This window comes from Cherax quadricarinatus, chromosome 21 (assembly GCF_038502225.1).
Source record: "Cherax quadricarinatus isolate ZL_2023a chromosome 21, ASM3850222v1, whole genome shotgun sequence".
Classification (NCBI taxonomy): Eukaryota; Metazoa; Arthropoda; class Malacostraca; order Decapoda; family Parastacidae; genus Cherax; species Cherax quadricarinatus.
Genome location: NC_091312.1, coordinates 20,921,264 through 20,941,873, shown reverse-complemented (window position 1 = coordinate 20,941,873; position 20,610 = coordinate 20,921,264). Strand labels below are relative to the sequence as shown.

General features: G+C 46.7%; 1 protein-coding gene across 1 annotated transcript in view; it reads left to right on the top strand.

Annotated features, from left to right (window-relative positions):
* LOC128688997 (uncharacterized) overlaps positions 1-20,610 on the top strand; it is a 57,268-nt gene that overhangs the window by 10,398 nt on the left and 26,260 nt on the right. The window contains exons 4-9 of the mRNA XM_070087287.1: positions 732-832; positions 937-1,050; positions 2,571-2,685; positions 2,782-2,903; positions 3,317-3,513; positions 3,606-3,717. Coding sequence (XP_069943388.1) covers positions 732-832; positions 937-1,050; positions 2,571-2,685; positions 2,782-2,903; positions 3,317-3,513; positions 3,606-3,717 — 761 coding nt within the window. The remainder of the gene's footprint in view (positions 1-731; positions 833-936; positions 1,051-2,570; positions 2,686-2,781; positions 2,904-3,316; positions 3,514-3,605; positions 3,718-20,610) is intronic.

The following is a 20,610-nucleotide window of genomic DNA, read 5'->3' as shown; positions in this document are numbered from 1 at the left end:
CACTCGTGCTTGTGACGCTGATAACACGTGGAGAAAAGACTAGCACCACAAAGGCCTGCCACGTCACTTACTACACCATATCCTCCCAGAATGTCCTTTCTATCAGCTGGCACGCAGGATTCACTGCCAACGTCTACACTGCCCAACACTCAGACTTCAGTCAAGGTGTCACCTTAGAGACTTATTTTTTAACGGAAACTTGCCCATTACCCCCTATCTTGTGATCTTGCATTCACACTAACCCTTACCCCCATTAATACTTTCCATCGCGCCTTTTTTTTTTACTCCTAGGCCCTTTAGTTTTCCTTGGGGGGACCAGTTTTTTCCTCCAACTTTACCCACAGCGCTGAGTGATCCATAAGTTTAACTCTTAAAATTATTACATTATGTAATAGGATTTTTTTTTCCTTTGCAGCTCCTTTAGCTGCGCAGAGAAATGAGACTAATTTGTCTCCTGTATATAACAGTACTGTTTATGATGGTGCACAAAACTACAATTGTGCATTGATTCTAAGTATTTAATAGCAACTAAGTTTAATCTGATTTGCACAATGTATGTGTTCCATGTCTGGACTCTTGCTAGGATGGAGTTAAAAGTAAAGCTCTAAAGCGGGTCCTCGTCACGATGAGCAGCTGCCAACGTGCACTGAAGCGGAGATACAGTTGTGGTATGAAATTTTAATCGCACTGCGACCTAAATTTTTCTTGTTCAGCTTAAGATTTTTTTCTAGTGTTGACGGTGAAGTCTGTCAGTGAGGTCGGCAGCCTCGGCACCCATGAAATAACGCAGGTTTTTCCTCTTGGCCTGGATAACCTGCCGGCTATCTGTCGGGTCAGTACCAACTTTCAGAGAATGGAATAAAATGGTTTATGAAAGTAAGCCCTTTAGCCATAAATATTTGCAGTTAGATTTTCGTATAATTTCTTACTTTTCAGAGTGGTGTGGGTAGGGGCCTGGTAGCCCATGCTGGGGAATTGATAGCAGTGCAGGTCCACAGCCCCTGGACACGCACTAGGTCAGGGTGCCCGTGTGACGTAGATAAATCTATGGTGAGCAGATTTTAAATTTCTTAAGTCAGTGTCGTATTTTCGAAAGTTGAAATAAAAATCCCTAGGCAAAACCTGTGAAGTTTGCACCGCCTAGGGTAGTTCAAAATCCTGATAAATGTAGCCCCACTCAGTACCTTCAGTTTTATAGCAATAAATTTCTGTAACTTTCCCAGTCTGTCCCGAGAGTTGGAAAGACATGGAACTTCCAGATGCTAGATCAACATACCGTGGTAACAGTGCTTGAGTGGCTTAGTCGTAATAATGTCATTGAAAGATGTAATGACTGACTGTTGATCAATTTATATTTTATACGGTCCCTGGACCTGTAAACAATATCTATTCAAGGAATTAGAACAAAGCTTTAATTCCTTGAATAGAATTAGGTGGTTCGATTTTTCTCAACCTACCGCCACGTTAGTGTCGAAACATTAGCAGAAATCTTCTTGCCGATCCTACGTAATATCAATGAAGTGTGAATATTTTGTCTCGCTAAATCGCAATGACACGATTGCAAACAAACCAGAGTACGGGTGGGGATTGAACTCTCGGCAAGCGAGTCGGAAAACTTGACCAGCTCGTTAGCCATGGGCCATCTGGCCACTGTTTAAATATACCTAGTTGGATCACTCTTGCTGTAGCCAGCTTGCTCAGTGGCTAACCTGCTGGTCTGAAGTTTTAAGACTCGATTGCCGCGAGCTCAGTCCCTACCCGTACTCTGGTTTGTTTGCAATAGTGTCATTGCGATTTAGCGAGACAAAATATTCACACTTCATTGATATTACGTAGAATCGGTAAGAAGATTTCTGCTAATATTTCGACACTAACGTGGCGGCAGGAAAAGCAAACCACCTAAAAGTTGCATAATTTTTTTTTTACTTCGGTTTGTGCAGTTTAGTCAGGTATTTCAAGAGCAGGAACTGCCATAATTTGTGTACTCGCGCAGTTGTGGTTGCAGGGGTCGAGTCATAGCTCCTGACCCCGCCTCTTCACTCTCCCTGCACCATGAGCTTTATCATACCTCTGCTTAAAGCTATGAATGGATCCTGCCTCCACTACATCGCTTCCCAAACTATTCCACGTCCTGTGTGTGGGGGGGAGGGGGGGGCGGGCACCCAGTCGGTTTGAAAATTTAGGGTCTAGCCTCCCCCTAATAGTTTACTCGTGTTTATTTCTGCTAATGTTGACTGGGTAACCCTGCCGCCCTCCTGTCTTGCCTAATCCTTCCCTTTTCCAATTTCCTTTGGCTGTTAGGTCTCTGTTCCTCTCATTCCCCCGTCAGTCTAGGGTTGACTAGTTTATTCTTCTGCTTAACTTCCAGCTACATCCTTGCATCCTCCTGACTGACTTACTTTTTTAACGAGTTAAATATACAGCCCTTGGGATTTAAGGTTTGCATTTTAGTTGGTGTTTAAATGAATGACCTTCCGGCCTGTGGTCTTTTAAAAAAAAAATTCACTGAAATTGCTACGCAAATTACCGTAATTAATGCCTGAAAACTGAAACTGGTTTATAACCTTCAGAACTGCGCATGTTGTTACCCTGGAGGATGTCTGTGTGAGCAGTCGGCAGGTCACCTGGGAGATACCTGTGTCCAATGTGGCAACGAGACGGCCCTAGTAGCCTGCCAAACAGCAAGTAAGGTCTTCCTAAATTTTAGTCTTAAGTTTGGCATTTTCTTAAAGTACCTCGTAAATCCTTTGAAGCCTATTAATAAACATTACCACTCGTCAGGCTGGCAACCTCTGGAGCTGAATGCAGCGGTGGGACTCCAGTACCAACTGGATAATGACGCTAAAGTATTACAACAGGTTTTAATTACAGAGAAAGACAACACTATACATTTCTTCAAACTAGTAAGTATTTTTTCTCCTTGTGTAGACAGATGTCACTGTAGTGACTGTGGCACTTTTAAAAAAATCAGGATGAAGATTAAGCACAATTTTTTTTTTTTGTTAAATTTAACTCGCGAAATCGTAATGACAAGACCGCAAACAAACCGTACCACGGGTGCGGTCTGAACCCGCGGTCATTCAAAACGCGACGGTCTGGAGTTTCGCGACTCTGACCACGGGTTCAAATCCCATCCGTGGTATGGTTTAAGATTACAACAAATCTCTCGACGGATGGAGTTCGAACCCATGGCAGGAGTCTTATAACTTAAGCCAGAGTTATTACGGTTTCGTGTTGTAAAAGGTGTGAAGATTTAATTTTCTTTTCACAGTAAAATGTACCTTTCCATAACTTTAATCTGAATTTTCCTCCCTAGGATTCCGAGGGCGTGCAACCCATGACCTCGCTTGTCAGAGGGCAAAAGGCGACTCACCTAGGATATGGTGAGGTTATGGTAAATTTCCTTGGCACCCTAAAAACTTCAAGGTTCCTAATAATGTTCGACGCCAGCCAACACAAGCAAGAGTACAGAGAGATAAGCGTCAGCCCCACAGAGAACACTATATCTGTCGGGTTTGTAAATGAAACTTTGCTGAGTGTGATGAAGCAAGTAGGTAGTATCTCGTGCTCCCGGGTGCAGGTGATATGATGTATTGTTATTGCAGGTTGGCCCAGTCATGGCACGCTCACGGCAGTGCAATGAAAACTTGGTCAGCAGGCGGCAGACTAGTGGTAGGGGTACTTCAGGAAACCAACCTTCTCCTGCATGAACTAAAGGTGATTTTTGAAAGTTTCAACCATGCTCATGATGTAACAACTATTTTACGAAGGAAAAGTAGCCTTTTTTACGGGGTGGGAGAGGTGGGAGGCTGTTAGCGGAGTCGTAATGAATCCATCGGATAAGCTAGTTACTCTAACTTTAGACAATATCTTTATAATTTTTCAAGTTAACTATTTGAGGTGGGCTTTCTATAGTTATCTTAACATACCTGTAAGGAATCTGGAAATGGTTCACTGTGATCCTTTCAGCAGGGCTCTCAGAACACCACCACTTCCGAGATATTACTAGAGCTGGTGGCTGTTTAAAAAAAAAAATTCCCAGTATCCTAAGATGAGGGGTATAGTTGAGATTGTATTTAATTTATAAATGAAACTTCGAATTTGCGGAGAAACCTATGACAGTGGGACTCGCCCCCTCCTCACTCGTACTGAAGTACTGTGGGTTCTTTTTCTATAGTTTCCAGGTATACATGACCTTCCCTTACCAGCACTCGATGCTCTTCTCTTTGCCTGGCAGGTTTCTGGGTTTATCGAGGATGGGGTAATAATGGGAGGGAGACGGTTGATTATAGGTGCAGGATGTCCAGTGTTGACACCCTTAAGCTTCCTGGTAGTTGTGTGATCCCAGTACATCTATACTTGTAGATTCGCCGGTATAATAGCCCAGCCCGGGCCTTTTTCAAGAGGTGGCCCGGCCTTGGTTCCCAGTCGTGGGAGGAGGTAAAAGCACCACCTCATCTTCTGGGACCAGCTGTTCCCTCAAGGGAAGTTCCTTGACATTGGTGAGGGGCTTTTGATGTAGGGAATTGGATCTGTACTCCAGTTCCTTGAATTGAGCCTGAATACTTTCCACCCCCCCCCCACATGCGCTGTATAATCCTACGGTTTTAGCGCTCCCCCACGATTATAATGGGACCAGCTGTCCCCAGGCCAAGCCCCATTCCCCGCCACCACGGGGCTCGGAGGGAGAAGGGCACCTTGGGCTGCCACATAGCCTGCCCACACTGGGCTCGAAGGGTGTGGTAGCTGCCACACCCCAGCTTTGGGCCTAAGTTAGTGCTGGGGAAGCTGAAGAATGCCTCTTACTGTGTCTATTGTTGCTGCTACTGCTACTTCACTTGTCTGTTGCACTCCACTCACCCACTGACTATAAACCCAGAAATACTAATCTTAATCTTAAAACCTCTTCAAGGGGGGGGGCTCCTTGGCGTGGTGAAGAGGCTATTGGTCTGAGGAATTAGACCTGTTGGTCTCCTTCCTCAGACTGAACCTAATTACCCCTCAATCCCCCCTCCCTTATCCCATCCTCCCTTTTTCTTTTGCTCCTCCTCACCACCCCTCCCTTTTACCCTCTCTCTCTCTCTCTCTCTCTCTCTCTCTCTCTCTCTCTCTCTCTCCACAGGTACGCCAGTTCCTGGGTAGGGAAAAGGGTACTGGGGTCCATCCCATTCCGTTGAGGTTCTTGGCGGTGGTGTAGTTTGCCGTGGAATCTGGATCGCCTGGGGATGTCCCAATCCCTTTCCGGTCTCCCGGGGAGTGGCTTTGGGTATCTTTCGGGCGATGGGTGTATCTCTAGAGGCTGCCTTTCGGATTCCAGGGGTGGTGGCCAAAGGAGGTATGCTTTGTGGTGGATATCCGGCCGCCCTCTCTTTTGTCCACCGAGGTAGCTCGGCAGATGTGAGGTTGCTATCCCGGATTGCTAGTTTACTGGCGTGATGGGTAGGGTATGGCAGATTCCATGCTGCATCAGCACTACTTGTGGTGCTGAGGTCCTCTTGGGTGCGGAGGGAGATTTCTGGACCCCTCATTCCTCCCAGGAACTCTCCCTCCCCCAGTCCCCCCCCCTTTTTTTTTTTTTTTTTTGCTTTTTTTTTAAAGCTAACGGGAAAGTAACCTAACCATGGAAGCCCTAGTCCATGAACCTGCTGCCCCCAGGCCCCTTCTTGATACCGCACCCCGTTCTGAATCCGCCTCATCTTTGGGCCACTCTTCAGACACTCCTAATACCTCTGTACCTATTGCTGGTGCTGTTTCCTCACCCGCTTCAGGTACCAAGGTCTCGACTGACTCCTTCGATTTCTGACCTCCGCTCTCCTTTGACTATGCTTCCGGCCTCTCCCTCTACGGTGCGGCAATTTTCGAATCTCTGGCCCGTTCCACGTCGGACCAACTCTGGTCCTACGCCTAAACGCCAACAACAATTGCCTGCTGATGATACTTCTCCACCTTCTCGTTCTTCTCAGAAAAGATTGACACGTCCTGCACTCCCTTTCCACACTCGGTTTCAGAATGCACAATGGACTAAATTCTTCACTTTACGACTAACTTCCTCTATTGCCTATCTTTCCGACCATAGTATTGGCAAGGCACTTCTGTGCCATGTTGGTAAAGATAATTCTTTTCATGCTCTTAAGAGCGGTACATGCATCATCACTGTACAGTATGCTACCCAAGCTCATGATATTTCTCTTCTTTCCCATATTGATACTGTTCCTGTCACTATTGAAAAACATCATTCCCTCAATTCTTGTGGTGGTACAGCCATTCTGCCCCATACCATAGTTCAACAAAATTTCCAGACATGTGGCAATGACATTCTTGAACAGCTGGAACTCCAAGATCTCCCAATCCTCAGGGTAGACACTTATGTTCTTCCTGCCCACGGGTGGAGACAATACCCTAGCACCTCTTCAAGGGGGGGCTCCTTGGCGTGGTGAAGAGGCTCTTGGTCTGAGGAATTAGACCTATCGGTCTTCTTCCTCAGACCGAACCTAATTACCCCCCAATCTCCCCTCCCCTATCCCATCCTCCCCATCCTCCCCTTTTTCCTTTCCTCCTCCTCCTCCCCACTCCTCCCTTTTGCCCTTCCTCTTTTTGTCCTTTGGGATTTCTCCCACAGGCGCGCTAGTTCCTGGGTAGGAGAAAGGATACCGGGGTCCATCCCATTCCGTTGAGGTTCTTAGCGGTGGCGTAGTTTGCCGTGGAATCTGGATCGCCTGGGGATGTCCCGATCCCTCTCTGGTATCCCGGAGTAGCTTTGGGTGTCTTTCGGGCGACGAGTGTATCTCTGGAAGCCACCTTTCGGATTCCGGGGGTGGTGGCCGAAGGAGGTATGCTTTGTGGCGGATATCCGGCCGCCCTCTTTTGTCTACCGAGGTAGCTCGGCAGATGTGAGGTTGCTATCCCGGACTGTTAGTTTACTAGCATGATGGGTAGGGTATGGCACGGGTTCCATGCTGCATCTGCGCTACTTGCGGTGCTGAGGTCCTCTTGGGCGCGGAGGGAGATTTCTGGCCCTTTCATTCCTGCTAGGACCTATCCCTCCCCGGTCCCCCCTTTTTTTTTTTCTTTTTTTTTATTTTTAATTTTTTTCTTTTTCTTAAAAACAAAAAGAAAGAAGTAACCTAACCATGGCAGCCCTAGTCCATGAACCTGGTACCCCCGGGCCCCTTCTTGATACCGCACCCCGTTCTGACCCCGCCTCGTCTTTGGACCACTCTTCAGACATTCCTCATGCCTCTGTACCTATTGCCGGTGCTGTTTCCTCACCCGCTTCAGGTACTGAGGCCTCGACTGACTCCTTCGATTTATCAGACCTTCGCTCTCCTCTGACTATGCTTCCGGCCTCTCCCTCTACTGTGCGGCAATTTTCAAATCGCCGACCCGTTCCACGTCGGACCAACTCTGGTCCCACGCCTAAACGCCAACGACAATTACCTGCTGATGATACTTCTCCACCTTCTCGTTCTTCTCAGAAACGATCGACACGTCCTTCACTACCTTTCCACGCTCAGTTTCAGACTGAACAGTGGACTAAATTCTTCACTTTACGACCAACTTCCTCTACTGCCTATCTTTCTGACCATAGTATTGGCAAGGCACTCCTACGCCATGTTGGTAAAGATATTTCTTTTCATGCTCTTAAGAGCGGTACGCGCATCATTACCGTACAGAATGCTACCCAGGCTCATGAGCTCTCTCGTCTTTCCCATATCGATACTGTTCCTGTCACTCTTGAAAAACATCATTCCCTCAATTCTTGTAGTGGTACCGTCATTCTGCCCCCATACCATAGTTCAACGAAATTTCCAGACATGTGGCACTGACATTCTAGAACAGCTGGAACTCCAAGATCTCCCAATCCTCAAGGTAGACACTTACGTTCTTCCTGCCCGTGGGCGGAGACGATACCCTAGCAATGTGGCTCGTTTAACTTTTGACAGCCGAGAACTCCCATCCTCAGTTTATATAGCAGGACATCGGTTACAAGTTCGAAAGGTGATCCCTACACCACAACAGTGTAGAAATTGCTGGCGATTTGGCCATCCAGCGAAATATTGCAGATCTATCGCCGAATGCCCAGTCTGTGGTGCCGATGACCATTCTAATACATCTTGCAATCGATCTCCCTCTTGCCTTAACTGTCATGAGGCTCGCCCTTCGTACTCTCGCCGTTGTCAGGTCTATTTAAACGAGCGGGAAATCCGTTACCTCAGAGACAGAAGGTCTCCCTTATGCCATGGCAGTTTCTCATCTCCGCCTCCAAGGGAGACTCCCACGTGTTTCTTATTCCCGTGTTTCAAAACGTCCCCCCACTTCTGGTATCCCATCTTCTACACCCACCTCTGTGGTTACCTCTCCCATAATCACTCCTGTATCTAATCCTTTTGCTGTCCTCGGCTCAGACGTCCCTACTTCAACGCCTCAGTCTAATCTCGCTTCAAGTTCTCTCTCACAAGCCTCAGTATCGACGAGACCTCGTACGACACCTCCTCCCAATCGTCCCTCTACTTCTCAAAAGTCAAAAAAAGGTCCGGTAACACCTCCTACCCATCTTCCACCTCCTCATTTTACCCTCCCTGTCTCTGTCCCTAGTTCTTCCCCTCTCACTGGCTCAGTTACAAGTGCAGAGGTTCACCCTCCTCCTCGTAATGTACCTTCCTCCCCTGTTCCCTCCCAAGTTTCTTCCTCTTCTGCCACCTCCCAGGTTCCTGCCTCCTCTGTCCCCTGCCACGCTTCTCCAGTTCCCTCCACCCTTTCGCCCCCCCCCCCTACCTTGGTACAGTCCAATACAGTTCCAATCTTTACTCATCCTCCCCCTACCATTCCCAATATTGTCTCCCATACGACATTTCTGAATTCCGAAACACTTGAAGCAATCTCTGAATATATTGCAGAGACCAAACCATCAATGGACACTGATCCACCTTCCGCTCTTTCTCTCTCCTCTGCTCCATCTGCGCAACTCCTTTCTTCACAGCGCACCGTTCCTTCGCTGCTTGAACATTTTCCACTGCCTCCGCATGTGGATTTTTCTAACCCTTCTAGTCCGTAGGAACCCTTACCTGCGGATTTCAAGTATCTTTATCATTGCCAATCATGACCTATTTACAGTGGAATATACGCGGCCTCAGGGGTAATTGGGGTGAGCTTCAGATGTTACTCTCCCAGTTTGCCCCTGTTGGTGTTTGCTTACAGGAACCAAAATTACACTCTGCTGTTATTTCTCACATCTCAGGCTATAATTTATTGTATTCTTCAGATCCTTTTCCTGATGGGACCTTTAAAATCACCAAGTAACAGAATCGGTGGCGGTAATGACGAAACAGGGAAGGCAAAATCCGGAATAGATAATGCCCGAGAAGGAGAGAGATATAAAGAACAGAGCTGCCCACCATTTCCTCTGGGGGGGGGGGGGGGGTCTCACTGTGATTCCCGTGGAATTCAGTTAGAGGCTTTTCTTGCCACCCACCCCCTCCATGTTTTAAATACAGGTACTCGCACCCATTTTGATCCTCGGACTCATACTCTCTCTTGCATCTATCTCTCAATCTGCTCTTCCTCCGCCGCATTAGACTTCACTTGGTCTGTTCTCCCGGACTTACATGACAGTGATCATTTCCCAATCATTCTTACTTCCCCTTCATATTCGCCACCTCTTCGCACCCCACGCTGGCAATTTAATCGGGCAAATTGGAACCTTTACTCACACTTAACTGTTTTTAAAGAGGTTCCTTCTTCGTCCTCCATCGATGAGCTTTTACACCTCTTCTCGTCCTCCGTTTTCACCGCAGCTTCTCGTTCTATACCCCAAACTTCGGGCAGGCATTCTCAGAAATGCGTGCCTTGGTGGTCTCCTGCTTGTGCTCGTGCAGTACGTTTGAAACGCGCTGCATGGGGCAGGTACCGGTACAATAGAACCACAGAGCGACTCCTTGATTTTAAACAGAAGCGTGCGATCGCTCGCCGTGTCATCCGTGACGCTAAACGCACTTGCTGGCGAGATTGTCTCCACCATCACCTCTGCTTCCTCTGAGTGCAGTCTGGAAAAAAGTACGAAAACTGAGTGGTAAATATTCTCCTGACCCGGCTCCTGTTCTGCGGGTTGCCGGTGTTGATATAGCAAACCCACTAGATGTTGCCAATGAAATTGGCAATCGTCTGGTCCGTATTTCTCAGGGACTCCATCTATGCCCCTCATTTCTTTCCTCAAAGCCTGCCAGAGAGTTAGCACCCTTGGACTTTTCTTCTCTCAGAGAAGAACAGTATAATGTGCCTTTTACACTTCAAGAACTGGAGGCAACACTCTCAGCTTGTCGATCATCGGCAGCTGGGCCCGACGACATTCATATTCGTATGCTACAACATCTACATCAGTCAGCCCTTGCAGTCCTATTACGCCTTTACAATCTTATTTGGTCACAAGTTCTTCCACAGCTGTGGAAATCCGCCATTGTTCTCCCTTTCCGCAAACCAGGCACTACGGGACATGAAACCTCCCACTATCGTCCCATTGCTCTTACCAGTGCAGTTTGCAAAGTAATGGAACGTCTAGTAAATAGACGTTTAGTGTGGTATTTAGAGACACACAACAGTCTCTCCACTCGTCAATATGGCTTTCGTAAGGGACGTTCTACCATAGACCCCTTACTGCGCTTGAATACGTATGTTCGTAATGCCTTTGCAAATAACCACTCGGTTATTGCCATATTTTTTGACCTTGAGAAGGCATATGACACAACTTGGAGGTATAATATTTTAGCCCAAGCCCACTCCTTAGGCCTTCGAGGCAATCTACCATCCTTCCTTAAGAACTTTTTAACTGACAGGCATTTCCGTGTCCGGGTTAATAATGTGCTCTCCCCAGACTTTATCCAAGCTGAAGGTGTCCCCCAGGGATGTGTTCTGAGCACAACACTTTTTCTCCTTGCTATTAATGATTTGGCCTCTAGTCTTCCATCAAATATTTGGTCATCACTCTATGTTGATGACTTCGCTATTGCCTGTGCAGGCGCTGACTGTCACCTCCTTACAGTTTCTCTCCAACATGCAGTCGACCGTGTTTCCAATTGGGCCACCACACATGGGTTTAAATTTTCCAGCACTAAAACCCACCAAATCACTTTCACTAGACGCTCTGTCATCTCCGATCATCCTTTGTACCTCTATGGCTCCCGTATCCCTGAACGTGATAGTCAAATTTCTGGGCCTCCTCTTTGATCGTAGGTTATCCTGGAAACCTCACATTACCTCTCTGAAGGCAACTTGTCACAGCCGGCTGAACCTTCTTAAAACCCTTGCTCATCTTTCGTGGGGAGCTGATCGTCGAACCCTCCTTCACCTACATTCCACCCTTATTTTATCGAAACTTGATTATGGTGACCAGATCTATTCAGCGGCATCTCCTGCTACTCTCTCTAGCCTTAACCCCATTCATCACCAAGGATTACGTTTATGCCTTGGTGCTTTTCGCTCTTCCCCTGTCGAAAGCCTCTATGCAGAAGTGAACGTTCCATCCTTATCTGATCGCCGTGATGCCCATTGCCTGCGCTACTATGTACGCTCTCATGATCTCCGCAATCATTTCATTTATAGAATGGTCACTGATATTAGTAGACATTCTTTATTTGTTCGCCGCCCCTGCTTACTCCGTCCCTTCTCTCTTCGCCTTCATTCGCTCTTGTCTTCTCTTCAACTACCACCTTTCTATGTACATGTAGCATCTCACTTTTCCCTACCCCCCTGGGAAGTTCCAGCTGTTCGAGTTTGTTCTTTCTCTCTCCCTTGCTCGAAAGCCCAACTGTCTACGGTCGCTTCCCGCTCTTTTTCTTGACCACTTTCACTCTCATTCTCATGCCATTGCTGTGTACACAGATGGCTCTAAGTCTTCTGACGGCGTAGGATTCGCAGCAGTGTTTCCGGACAGCGTCGTACAAGGGCATTTACTATCTTCGGCTAGTATTTTTACTGCTGAATTATATGCCATCCTTACAGCACTTATCCGTATTGCATCTATGCCTGTGTCATCATTTGTGGTTGTCTCAGACTCCCTTAGTGCTTTACAAGCTATACAAAAATTTGATACACCTCACCCCTTAGTCCTCCGTATCCAACTTTGGCTACGCCGCATCTTTACCAAGCATAAAGATATTGTTTTTTGTTGGGTCCCTGGTCATGTTGACGTACAGGGCAATGAACAGGCAGACACTGCTGCGCGGTCAGCAGTACATGACCTACCAGTTTCTTATAGAGGTATTCCATGTACGGACTATTTTGCTGTAATATCTTCCCACCTTCACACCCGTTGGCAACAACGTTGGTCTACTATGCTCGGCAACAAACTTCAGTCTATTAAACCGAGTATAGGTTACTGGCCGTCTTCTTATCGCCAGTGTCGAGGTTGGGAGACTACTCTCTCCCGTCTTCGCATTGGCCATACTCGTCTTACTCGTGGATATCTCATGGAGAGGCGTCTTGCTCCTCTCTGAGAGAATTGCCAAGCTCCATTATCAGTCAGCCACATTCTGTTGGACTGCCCACTTTATCAACGAGCACGCAGAATTTACCTCTGTCGTCGTCTTCGCCCCGCTGCTCTCTCTTTACCTTCCCTTCTCGCTGATGGACCCACCTTTCATCCGGACTCTCTCATTGACTTTTTGACAACGACTGACTTCACAAATTCTGATACTTTCAGCCCTTTCTACTTCAATCTCTTGCTACCCTCTACCCCCGTACTATCCCCTGCCCCGCTGTTTTCTGTAACCTGCTGATCATCCCCCCTCCCTTCTGCCATCCAATTCCCTTGCTTCCTTCCCTACCCTGCAGCGCTGTATAGCCCTTGTGGCTTAGCGCTTCTTTTTTAATTATAATAATAATAATAATAATACCCCATTCTCCCCTCCCCTATCCCATCCTCCCCATCCTCCCCTTTTTTCCATTCCTCCTCCTCCTCCTCACCCCTCCCTTTTGCCCTTCCTCTTTTTAGCCTTCGTGATTTCTCCCACAGGCGCGCTAGTTCCTAGGTAGGGGAAAGGACACCGGGGTCCATCCCATTCTGTTGAGGTTTCTTGGCGGTGGCGTAGTTTGCCGTGGAATCTGGATTGCCTAGGGATGTCCCGATCCCTCTCCGGTATCCCGGAGTAGCTTTGGGTGTCTTTTGGGCGACGGGTGTATCTCTGGAAGCCACCTTTCGGATTCCGGGGGTGGTGGCTGAAGGAGGTATGCTTTGTGGCGGATATCCGGCCGCCCTCTCTTTTGTCCACCGAGGTAGCTCGGCAGATGTGAGGTTGCTATCCCAGATTGCTGGTTTACTGGCATGAAGGGTAGGGTATGGCACGGGTTCCATGCTGCATCTGCGCTACTAGCGGTGTCGAGTCCTCTTGGGCGCGGAGGGAGATTTCTGGCCCTTTCATTCCTCCTAGGAACTATCCCTCCCCGGTCCCCCCTTTTTTTTTCTTTTTTTTATTTTTATTTTCTTTTCTTTCTTTTTTTTTCTTAAAAACAAAAAGAAAGAAGTAACCTAACCATGGCAGCCCTAGTCCATGAACCTGGTACCCCTGGGCCCCTTCTTGATACCGCACCCCGTTCTGACCCCGCCTCGTCTTTGGACCACTCTTCAGACATTCCTCATGCCTCTGTACCTATTGCCGGTGCTGTTTCCTCACCCGCTTCAGATACTGAGGCCTCGACTGACTCCTTCGATTTATCAGACCTTCGCTCTCCTCTGACTATGCTTCCGGCCTCTCCCTCTATGGTGCGGCAATTTTCAAATCGCCGACCCGTTCCACGTCGGACCAACTCTGGTCCCACGCCTAAACGTCAACGACAATTACCTGCTGACGATACTTCTCCACCTTCACCTTCTCGTTCTTCTCAGAAACGATCGACACGTCCTTCACTACCTTTCCACGCTCAGTTTCAGACTGAACAGTGGACTAAATTCTTCACTTTACGACCAACTTCCTCTACTGCCTATCTTTCTGACCATAGTATTGGCAAGGCACTCCTACGCCATGTTGGTAAAGATATTTCTTTTCATGCTCTTAAGAGCGGTACGCGCATCATTACCGTACAGAATGCTACCCAGGCTCGTGAGCTCTCTCGTCTTTCCCATATAGATACTGTTCCTGTCACCCTTGAAAAACATCATTCCCTCAATTCTTGTAGTGGTACCGTTATTCTGCCCCATACCATAGTTCAACAAAATTTCCAGACATGTGGCACCGACATTCTAGAACAGCTGGAACTCCAAGATCTCCCAATCCTCAAGGTAGACACTTACGTTCTTCCTGCCCGTGGGCGGAGACAATACCCTAGCAATGTGGCTCGTTTAACTTTTAACAGCAATCGACTCCCATCCTCGGTTTGTAGCAGGACATCGGTTACAAGTTCGAAAGGTGATCCCTACACCACAACAGTGTAGAAATTGCTGGCGATTTGGCCATCCAGCGAAATATTGCAGATCTATAGCCTAATGCCCAGTCTGTGGTGCCGATGACCATTATAATACGTCTTGCAATCGACCTCCCTCTTGCCTTAATTGTCATGAGGCTCGCCCTCTGTACCCTCGCCGTTGCCAAGTCTACTTAAATGAGCGGGAAATCGGTTACCTAAAAGAGGCAGGTCTCCCTTATGCCATGGCAGTTTCTCATCTCCGCCTCCAAGGGAGACTACCTTGTGTTTCTTATTCCCGTGTTTCAAAACGTCCCCCCCACTTCTGGGGTCCCATCTTCTGCAGCCTCCTCTGTGGTTACCTCTCCCATAGTCACTCCTGTATGTAATTCTTTTTCTGTCCTAGGCTCGGATGTCCCTACTTCAACGCCTCAGTCTGTTCTCGCTTCTTAGTGTTCTCCCTCAAGCCTCGGTATCGACGAGATCTCGTACGACACCTCCCAATCGTCCCTCTACTTCTCAGAAGTCAAAAAAAGGTCCTTCAACCCCTCCTTCCCTTCTTCCACCTTTTCATTTTACCTTCCCTGTCTCTGTACCTGGTTCTTTCCCTCTCACTGGCTCTGTTACAAGTGTAGAGGTTCACCCTCCTCGTACTGTACCTTCCTCCCCTGTTCCCTCCCAAGTTTCTTCCTCTTCTGCCACCTTCCAGGTTTCTGCCTCTTCTGTCCCCTTCCACGCTTCTCCAGTTCCCTCCACCCTTTCCCCCCCCCTCTACCTGGTACAGTCCATTACAGTTCCAATCTTTACTCATCCTCCCCCTACCATCTCCAATATTGTCTCCCATACGACGTCTGAATTCCGAAACACTTGAAGCAATCTCTGAATATATTGCGGAGACCAAACCATCAATGGACACTGATCCACCCTCTGTTCCTTGTTTCTCCTCCCCTCCATCTGCGCAACTTTTCTTCACAGCGCACCATTCCTTCGCTGCTTGAACGTTTTCTGCTGCCTCCGCATGTGGACTTTCCTAACCCCTCTAGTCTGTAGGAACCCTTACCTGCAGATTTCAGATATCTTTATCATTGCCAATCATGGCCTATTTACAGTGGAATATACGCGGCCTCAGGGGTAATCGGGGTGAGTTACTCTCCCAGTTTTCCCCTGTTGGTGTTTGCTTACAGGGACTAAAATTACACTGATGTTATCTATCCCATCTCGGGCTATAATTTATTGTATTCTTCAGATCCTTTTCCTGATGGGACCTTTAATGAAAGTGCCATTCTTCTACACACTGATGTTCCGTACCATCAGCTATTTGTTCATACTTCGCTGCATTACACAGCAGCCCGTATCCACTTGCATAGGTGGTATACGCTGTTCTTTATATATATCTCCTTCTCTGGCATTATCTATTTCGAATATTGTCTTTCTTGTTTCGTCATTACCGCCACCGCTTCTGTTACTTGGCGATTTTAATGCCCATCATTCCCTCTGGGAGGGGGGGGTCTCTGTGATTCCCGTGGCATTGTTAGAGGCTTTTCGTGCTACCCACCCTCTCCATGTTTTAAATACAGTTACTTGCACCCATTTTGATCCTCGGACTCTCTTGCATCGATCTGTCTGCTCTTCCTCTGCCGCATTAGACTTCACCTGGTCTGTTCTCCCGGATTTACATGACGGCAATCATTTCCCAATCATACTTACTTCCCCTTCATATTCACCACCTCTTCATATCCCACGCTGGCAATTTGATCAGGTAAATTGGAACCTTTACTCGCAACTGTTTTTAGTGAGGTTCCTTCTTAGTCCTCCACTGATGAGCTTTTACACCTCTTCTCGTCCTCCATTTTAACCGCAGCTTCTCATTCTATACCCCAAACTTCGGGCAGACATTCTCAGAAATGCGTGCCTTGGTGGTGGTCTGCTTGTGCTCGTGCAGTACGTTTGAAATGCGCTGCATGGGGTAGGTACCGGTACAATAGAACCATGGAGAGACTTCTTGATTTTAAGCAGAAGCGTGCGATCGCTCGCACGCTTCATTGTTCTCCCTTTCCTCAAACCAGGCACTACGGGACATAAAGCCTCCCACTATCGTCCCATTGCTCTTACCAGTGCAGTTTGCAAAGTGATGGAGAGCCTGGTAAATACATTTAGTGTGGTATTTAGACACGCACAACACTCTCTCCACTCATCAACATGGCTTTCGTAAGGGCCGTTCTACCATAGACCCCTTACTACGCTCGGATACACGTGTTCGTAATGCATTTGCGAATAACCACTCGGTTATTACCATATTTTTTGACCTTGAGAAGGCACATGACACAACTTGGAGGTATAATATTTTGGCCCAAGCCCACTCCTTAGGCCTCCGAGGCAATCTACCATCCTTCCTTAAGAACTCTTTAACTGGCAGGCATTTCCGTGTTCGGGTTAATAATGTGCTCTCCCCGGACTTTATCCAAGCTGAAAGTGTCCCCCAGGGATGTGTTCTGAGCACAACACTTTTTCTCCTTGCTATAAATGATTTGGCCTCTAGTCTTCCATCAAATATTTGGTCCTCTCTCTGTTGATGACTTTGCTATTGCTTGTGCAGGCGCTGACTGTCACCTTATTACACTCTCTCCAGCATGCGGTTGATGGTGTTTCCAATCGGGCCACCACACATGGGTTTAAATTTTCCAGCACCAAAACTCTCCAAATTACTTTCACTAGACGCTCTGTCATCTCCGATCATCCTTTGTACCTCTATGGCTCCCGTATCCCTGAACGTGATACTGTCAGGTTTCTGGGCCTCTTTGACCGTAGATTATCCTGGAAACCTCGCATTACCTCTCTGAAGGCAACTTGTCACAGCCGGCTGAACCTTCTTAAAACCCTTGCTCGTCTTTCATGGGGAGCTGATCATCGAACTCTCCTTCGCCTACATTCCACCCTCATTTTATCGAAACTTGATTATGGTGACCAGATCTATTCAGCGGCCTCTCCTGCTACTCTCTAGCCTTAACCCCATTCATCACCAAGGATTACGTTTATGCCTTGGTGCTTTTCACTCTTCCTCTGTTGAGAGCCTCTATGCAGAAGTGAACATTCCATCCTTATCCGATCGCGTGATGCCCATTGCCTTCGCTACTATATACGCTCTCATGATCTCCGCAATCCTTCCATTTATAGAATGGTCACTGATATTAGTAGGCATTCTTTATTTGTTCGCCGCCCCTGTTTACTCCATCCCTTCTCTCTTCACCTTCATTCGCTCTTGTCTTCTCTTCAATTACCACCTTTCTATGTTAATGTAGCATCTCACTTTTCCCTACCCCCCTGGGTAGTTCCAGCTGTTAGTCCGTTCTTTCTCTCTCCCTTGCTCGAAAGCCCAACTGTCTACGGTCACTTCCCGCTCTTTTTCTTGACCACTTCCACTCTCATTCTCATGTCATTGCTGTGTACACAGATGGCTCTAAGTCTTCTGACAGCATAGGATTTGCAGCAGTTTTTCCAGACAGCATCGTATGAGGGCATTTACTATCTTCGATTAGTATTTTTACTGCAGAATTGTATGCCATTCTTGCAGCACTTATCCGTATTGCATCTATGCCCCGTGTCATTTGTGGTTGTCTAAGACTCCCTTAGTGCTTTACAGGCTATACAGAAATTTGACACCTCATCCCTTAGTCCTCCGTATCCAACTTTGGCTATGCCACATCTTTACCAAGCATAAAGATATTGTTTTTTGTTGGGTCCCTGGTCATGTTGACGTACATGGTAATGAACAGGCACACACTGCTGTGCGGTCAGCAGTACATGACCTACCAGTTTCGTAGAGGTATTCCATTTACGGACTATTTTGCTGCAATAGCTACCCACCTTCACACCCGTTGGCAACAACGTTGGTCTACTATGCTCAGTAACAAACTTCAATCTATTAAACAGAGTATAGGTTACTGGCCGTCTTCTTATCACCAGTGTTGAGGTTGAGAGACTGCTCTCTCCCGTCTTCACATTGGCCATACTCATCTTACTCGTGGATATCTCGTGGAGAGGCGCCCTTCTCCTCTGTGAGAAATGCCAGGCTCCATTATCAGTCAGCCACATTCTGTTGGACTGCCCACTTTATCAACGAGCACGCAGAATTTACCTCCGTCGTCGTCTTCGCTCCGCTGCTCTTTACCTTCCCTTCTCGCTGATGGACCCACCTTTCATTCGGACTCTCTCATTGACTTTTTGACAACTGACTGACTTCACAAACTCTGATGCCTTCAGCCCTTTCTACCTCAATCTCTTGCTACCCTCTACCCCCGCACTATCCACTGCCCCGCTGTTATCTGTAACCTACTGATCATCCCTCCCCCCTTCTGCCGCCCAATACCCTCGCTTCCTTCCCTACCCTGCAGCGCTGTATAGCCCTTGTGGCTTAGTGCTTCTTTATTATTATAATAATAATAATAATACTAATATAGAGAATAAACTTGAATATGTAATTAGTCTATAGATGCTACAAAGTACTGTGGACGTTCTGTTTTGTCAGTAACGTCAGTTAAAGCACTCGTGGCTGTTGATTTGGCTACTTCAGAGCGATGCTATCGTGGGTGCAGTTCATGCATAGTCACTCCACGTGTTGCAGGTTAATTTATATATAAATTATAACTACAGTATAAGAGCTAATTGATTTATTATTAAACACTTCTTTATATTCCGGAATGAGAAAAGATAGTTCATTAATTATAAGTAATTTAATCCAGAGAGGTGAAACTTGTACTAATAGCTAGTGTAACTTGCATTTTCCGCCAATTGGGTAAGTTAGAGGCTATTAGAATGATCAACCAATGATTCTCACCAAAACTTGATAAAAGGATGATTGCCTCTTAACTCTGTAGTTGCATCTTCCTACTTGGGTTAAACTTAATCTCTTAAAAGGTAGATAATTCTAGAGTTTTGTAGGTGAAAATTTTTTAATGTAAATAAAAATTGCCCTTCTAGAGTACTAATAAATATAAGTTAAAAAAAAAAAAAAAAGCCATATGACTTATTAAACCTAAACCACCTGTGGCCTGGTGGCTAAAACTCCCGCTTCACACACGGAGGGCCCGGGTTCGATTCCCGGCGGGTGGAAACATTTCGACACGTTTCCTTACACCTGTTGTCCTGTTCACCTAGCAGCAAATAGGTACCTGGGTGTTAGTCGACTGGTGTGGGTCGCATCCTGGGGGACAAGATTAAGGACCCCAATGGAAATAAGTTAGTCCTCGATGACGCACTGACTTTCTTGGGTTATCCTGGGTGGCTAACCCTCCGGGGTTAAAAATCCGAACGAAATCTTATCTTACCATATTTTTCTTATACGAAGTTGCTTTTATTATAAATAACAAAAAAAGGCACAATACCGTGACTGGAACGATACACAAATAACCCGCACATAAGAGAGAAGCTTACGACGACGTTTCGGTCCGACTTGGACCATTGACAAAGTCACACTAACAGAGGTTAGGTTAGGTAAGGTTCGTCAGGAAACAGGACAAATGTTTCCTGACGCGGGTCTTAGTCAGATGATGACCCGCCTTTGGAGCTTTTGGTCATCTGACCGAGGCCTTCCGCTGGCTTACCGGTCCACCCCTTTAAAAATTATGGTCATTTATAACCTACTAACAGAGGTGGAGCAGGACGGCTATATATAGGCAGGAAGAGGTGTTGGTAGTGCGGGTTATTTGTGTATTGCTTTTATTATAGTTGGGTTTATCTGACACCTAAATCTAATTACAATATTACCAAAATTCGAGACTGCCATGTGCTCCAAAAATTTTTTTTTACTTTGCTGCGATTTGTGCAACCATAGCTTCAGCTTTACCTTTATCAGTATCGGTTTTAAATAAATATCCTGAAAATCTTCAGTTAGTCTCAAATCCATGGACATCGCCTAAAAAAGTTTGGCCCTTGAAAATCTTTAGTTTCATAATTTTTTAGAATAGTTGTCACTGTAAAGAAAACTAAACTCGAGAGGTAGATCAAATAACTTGAATAAAGAGCTTCACCCTGATAGTCTGTTCCTCTGGTTATTCCTCATGGTATTCCTCTGAAGCTGCTGAACTGTAGGCTGTTGGTTTTTATCTTTAGCAGTCTTGGAAACTTACTGTAAATTATTCCTTTTGCGTGGGTTAAGGTAATGGGATACAGGGAACAAATTCCTGATAGCTCATAAGCATAAATTTAGCACCTTCCTTTCCC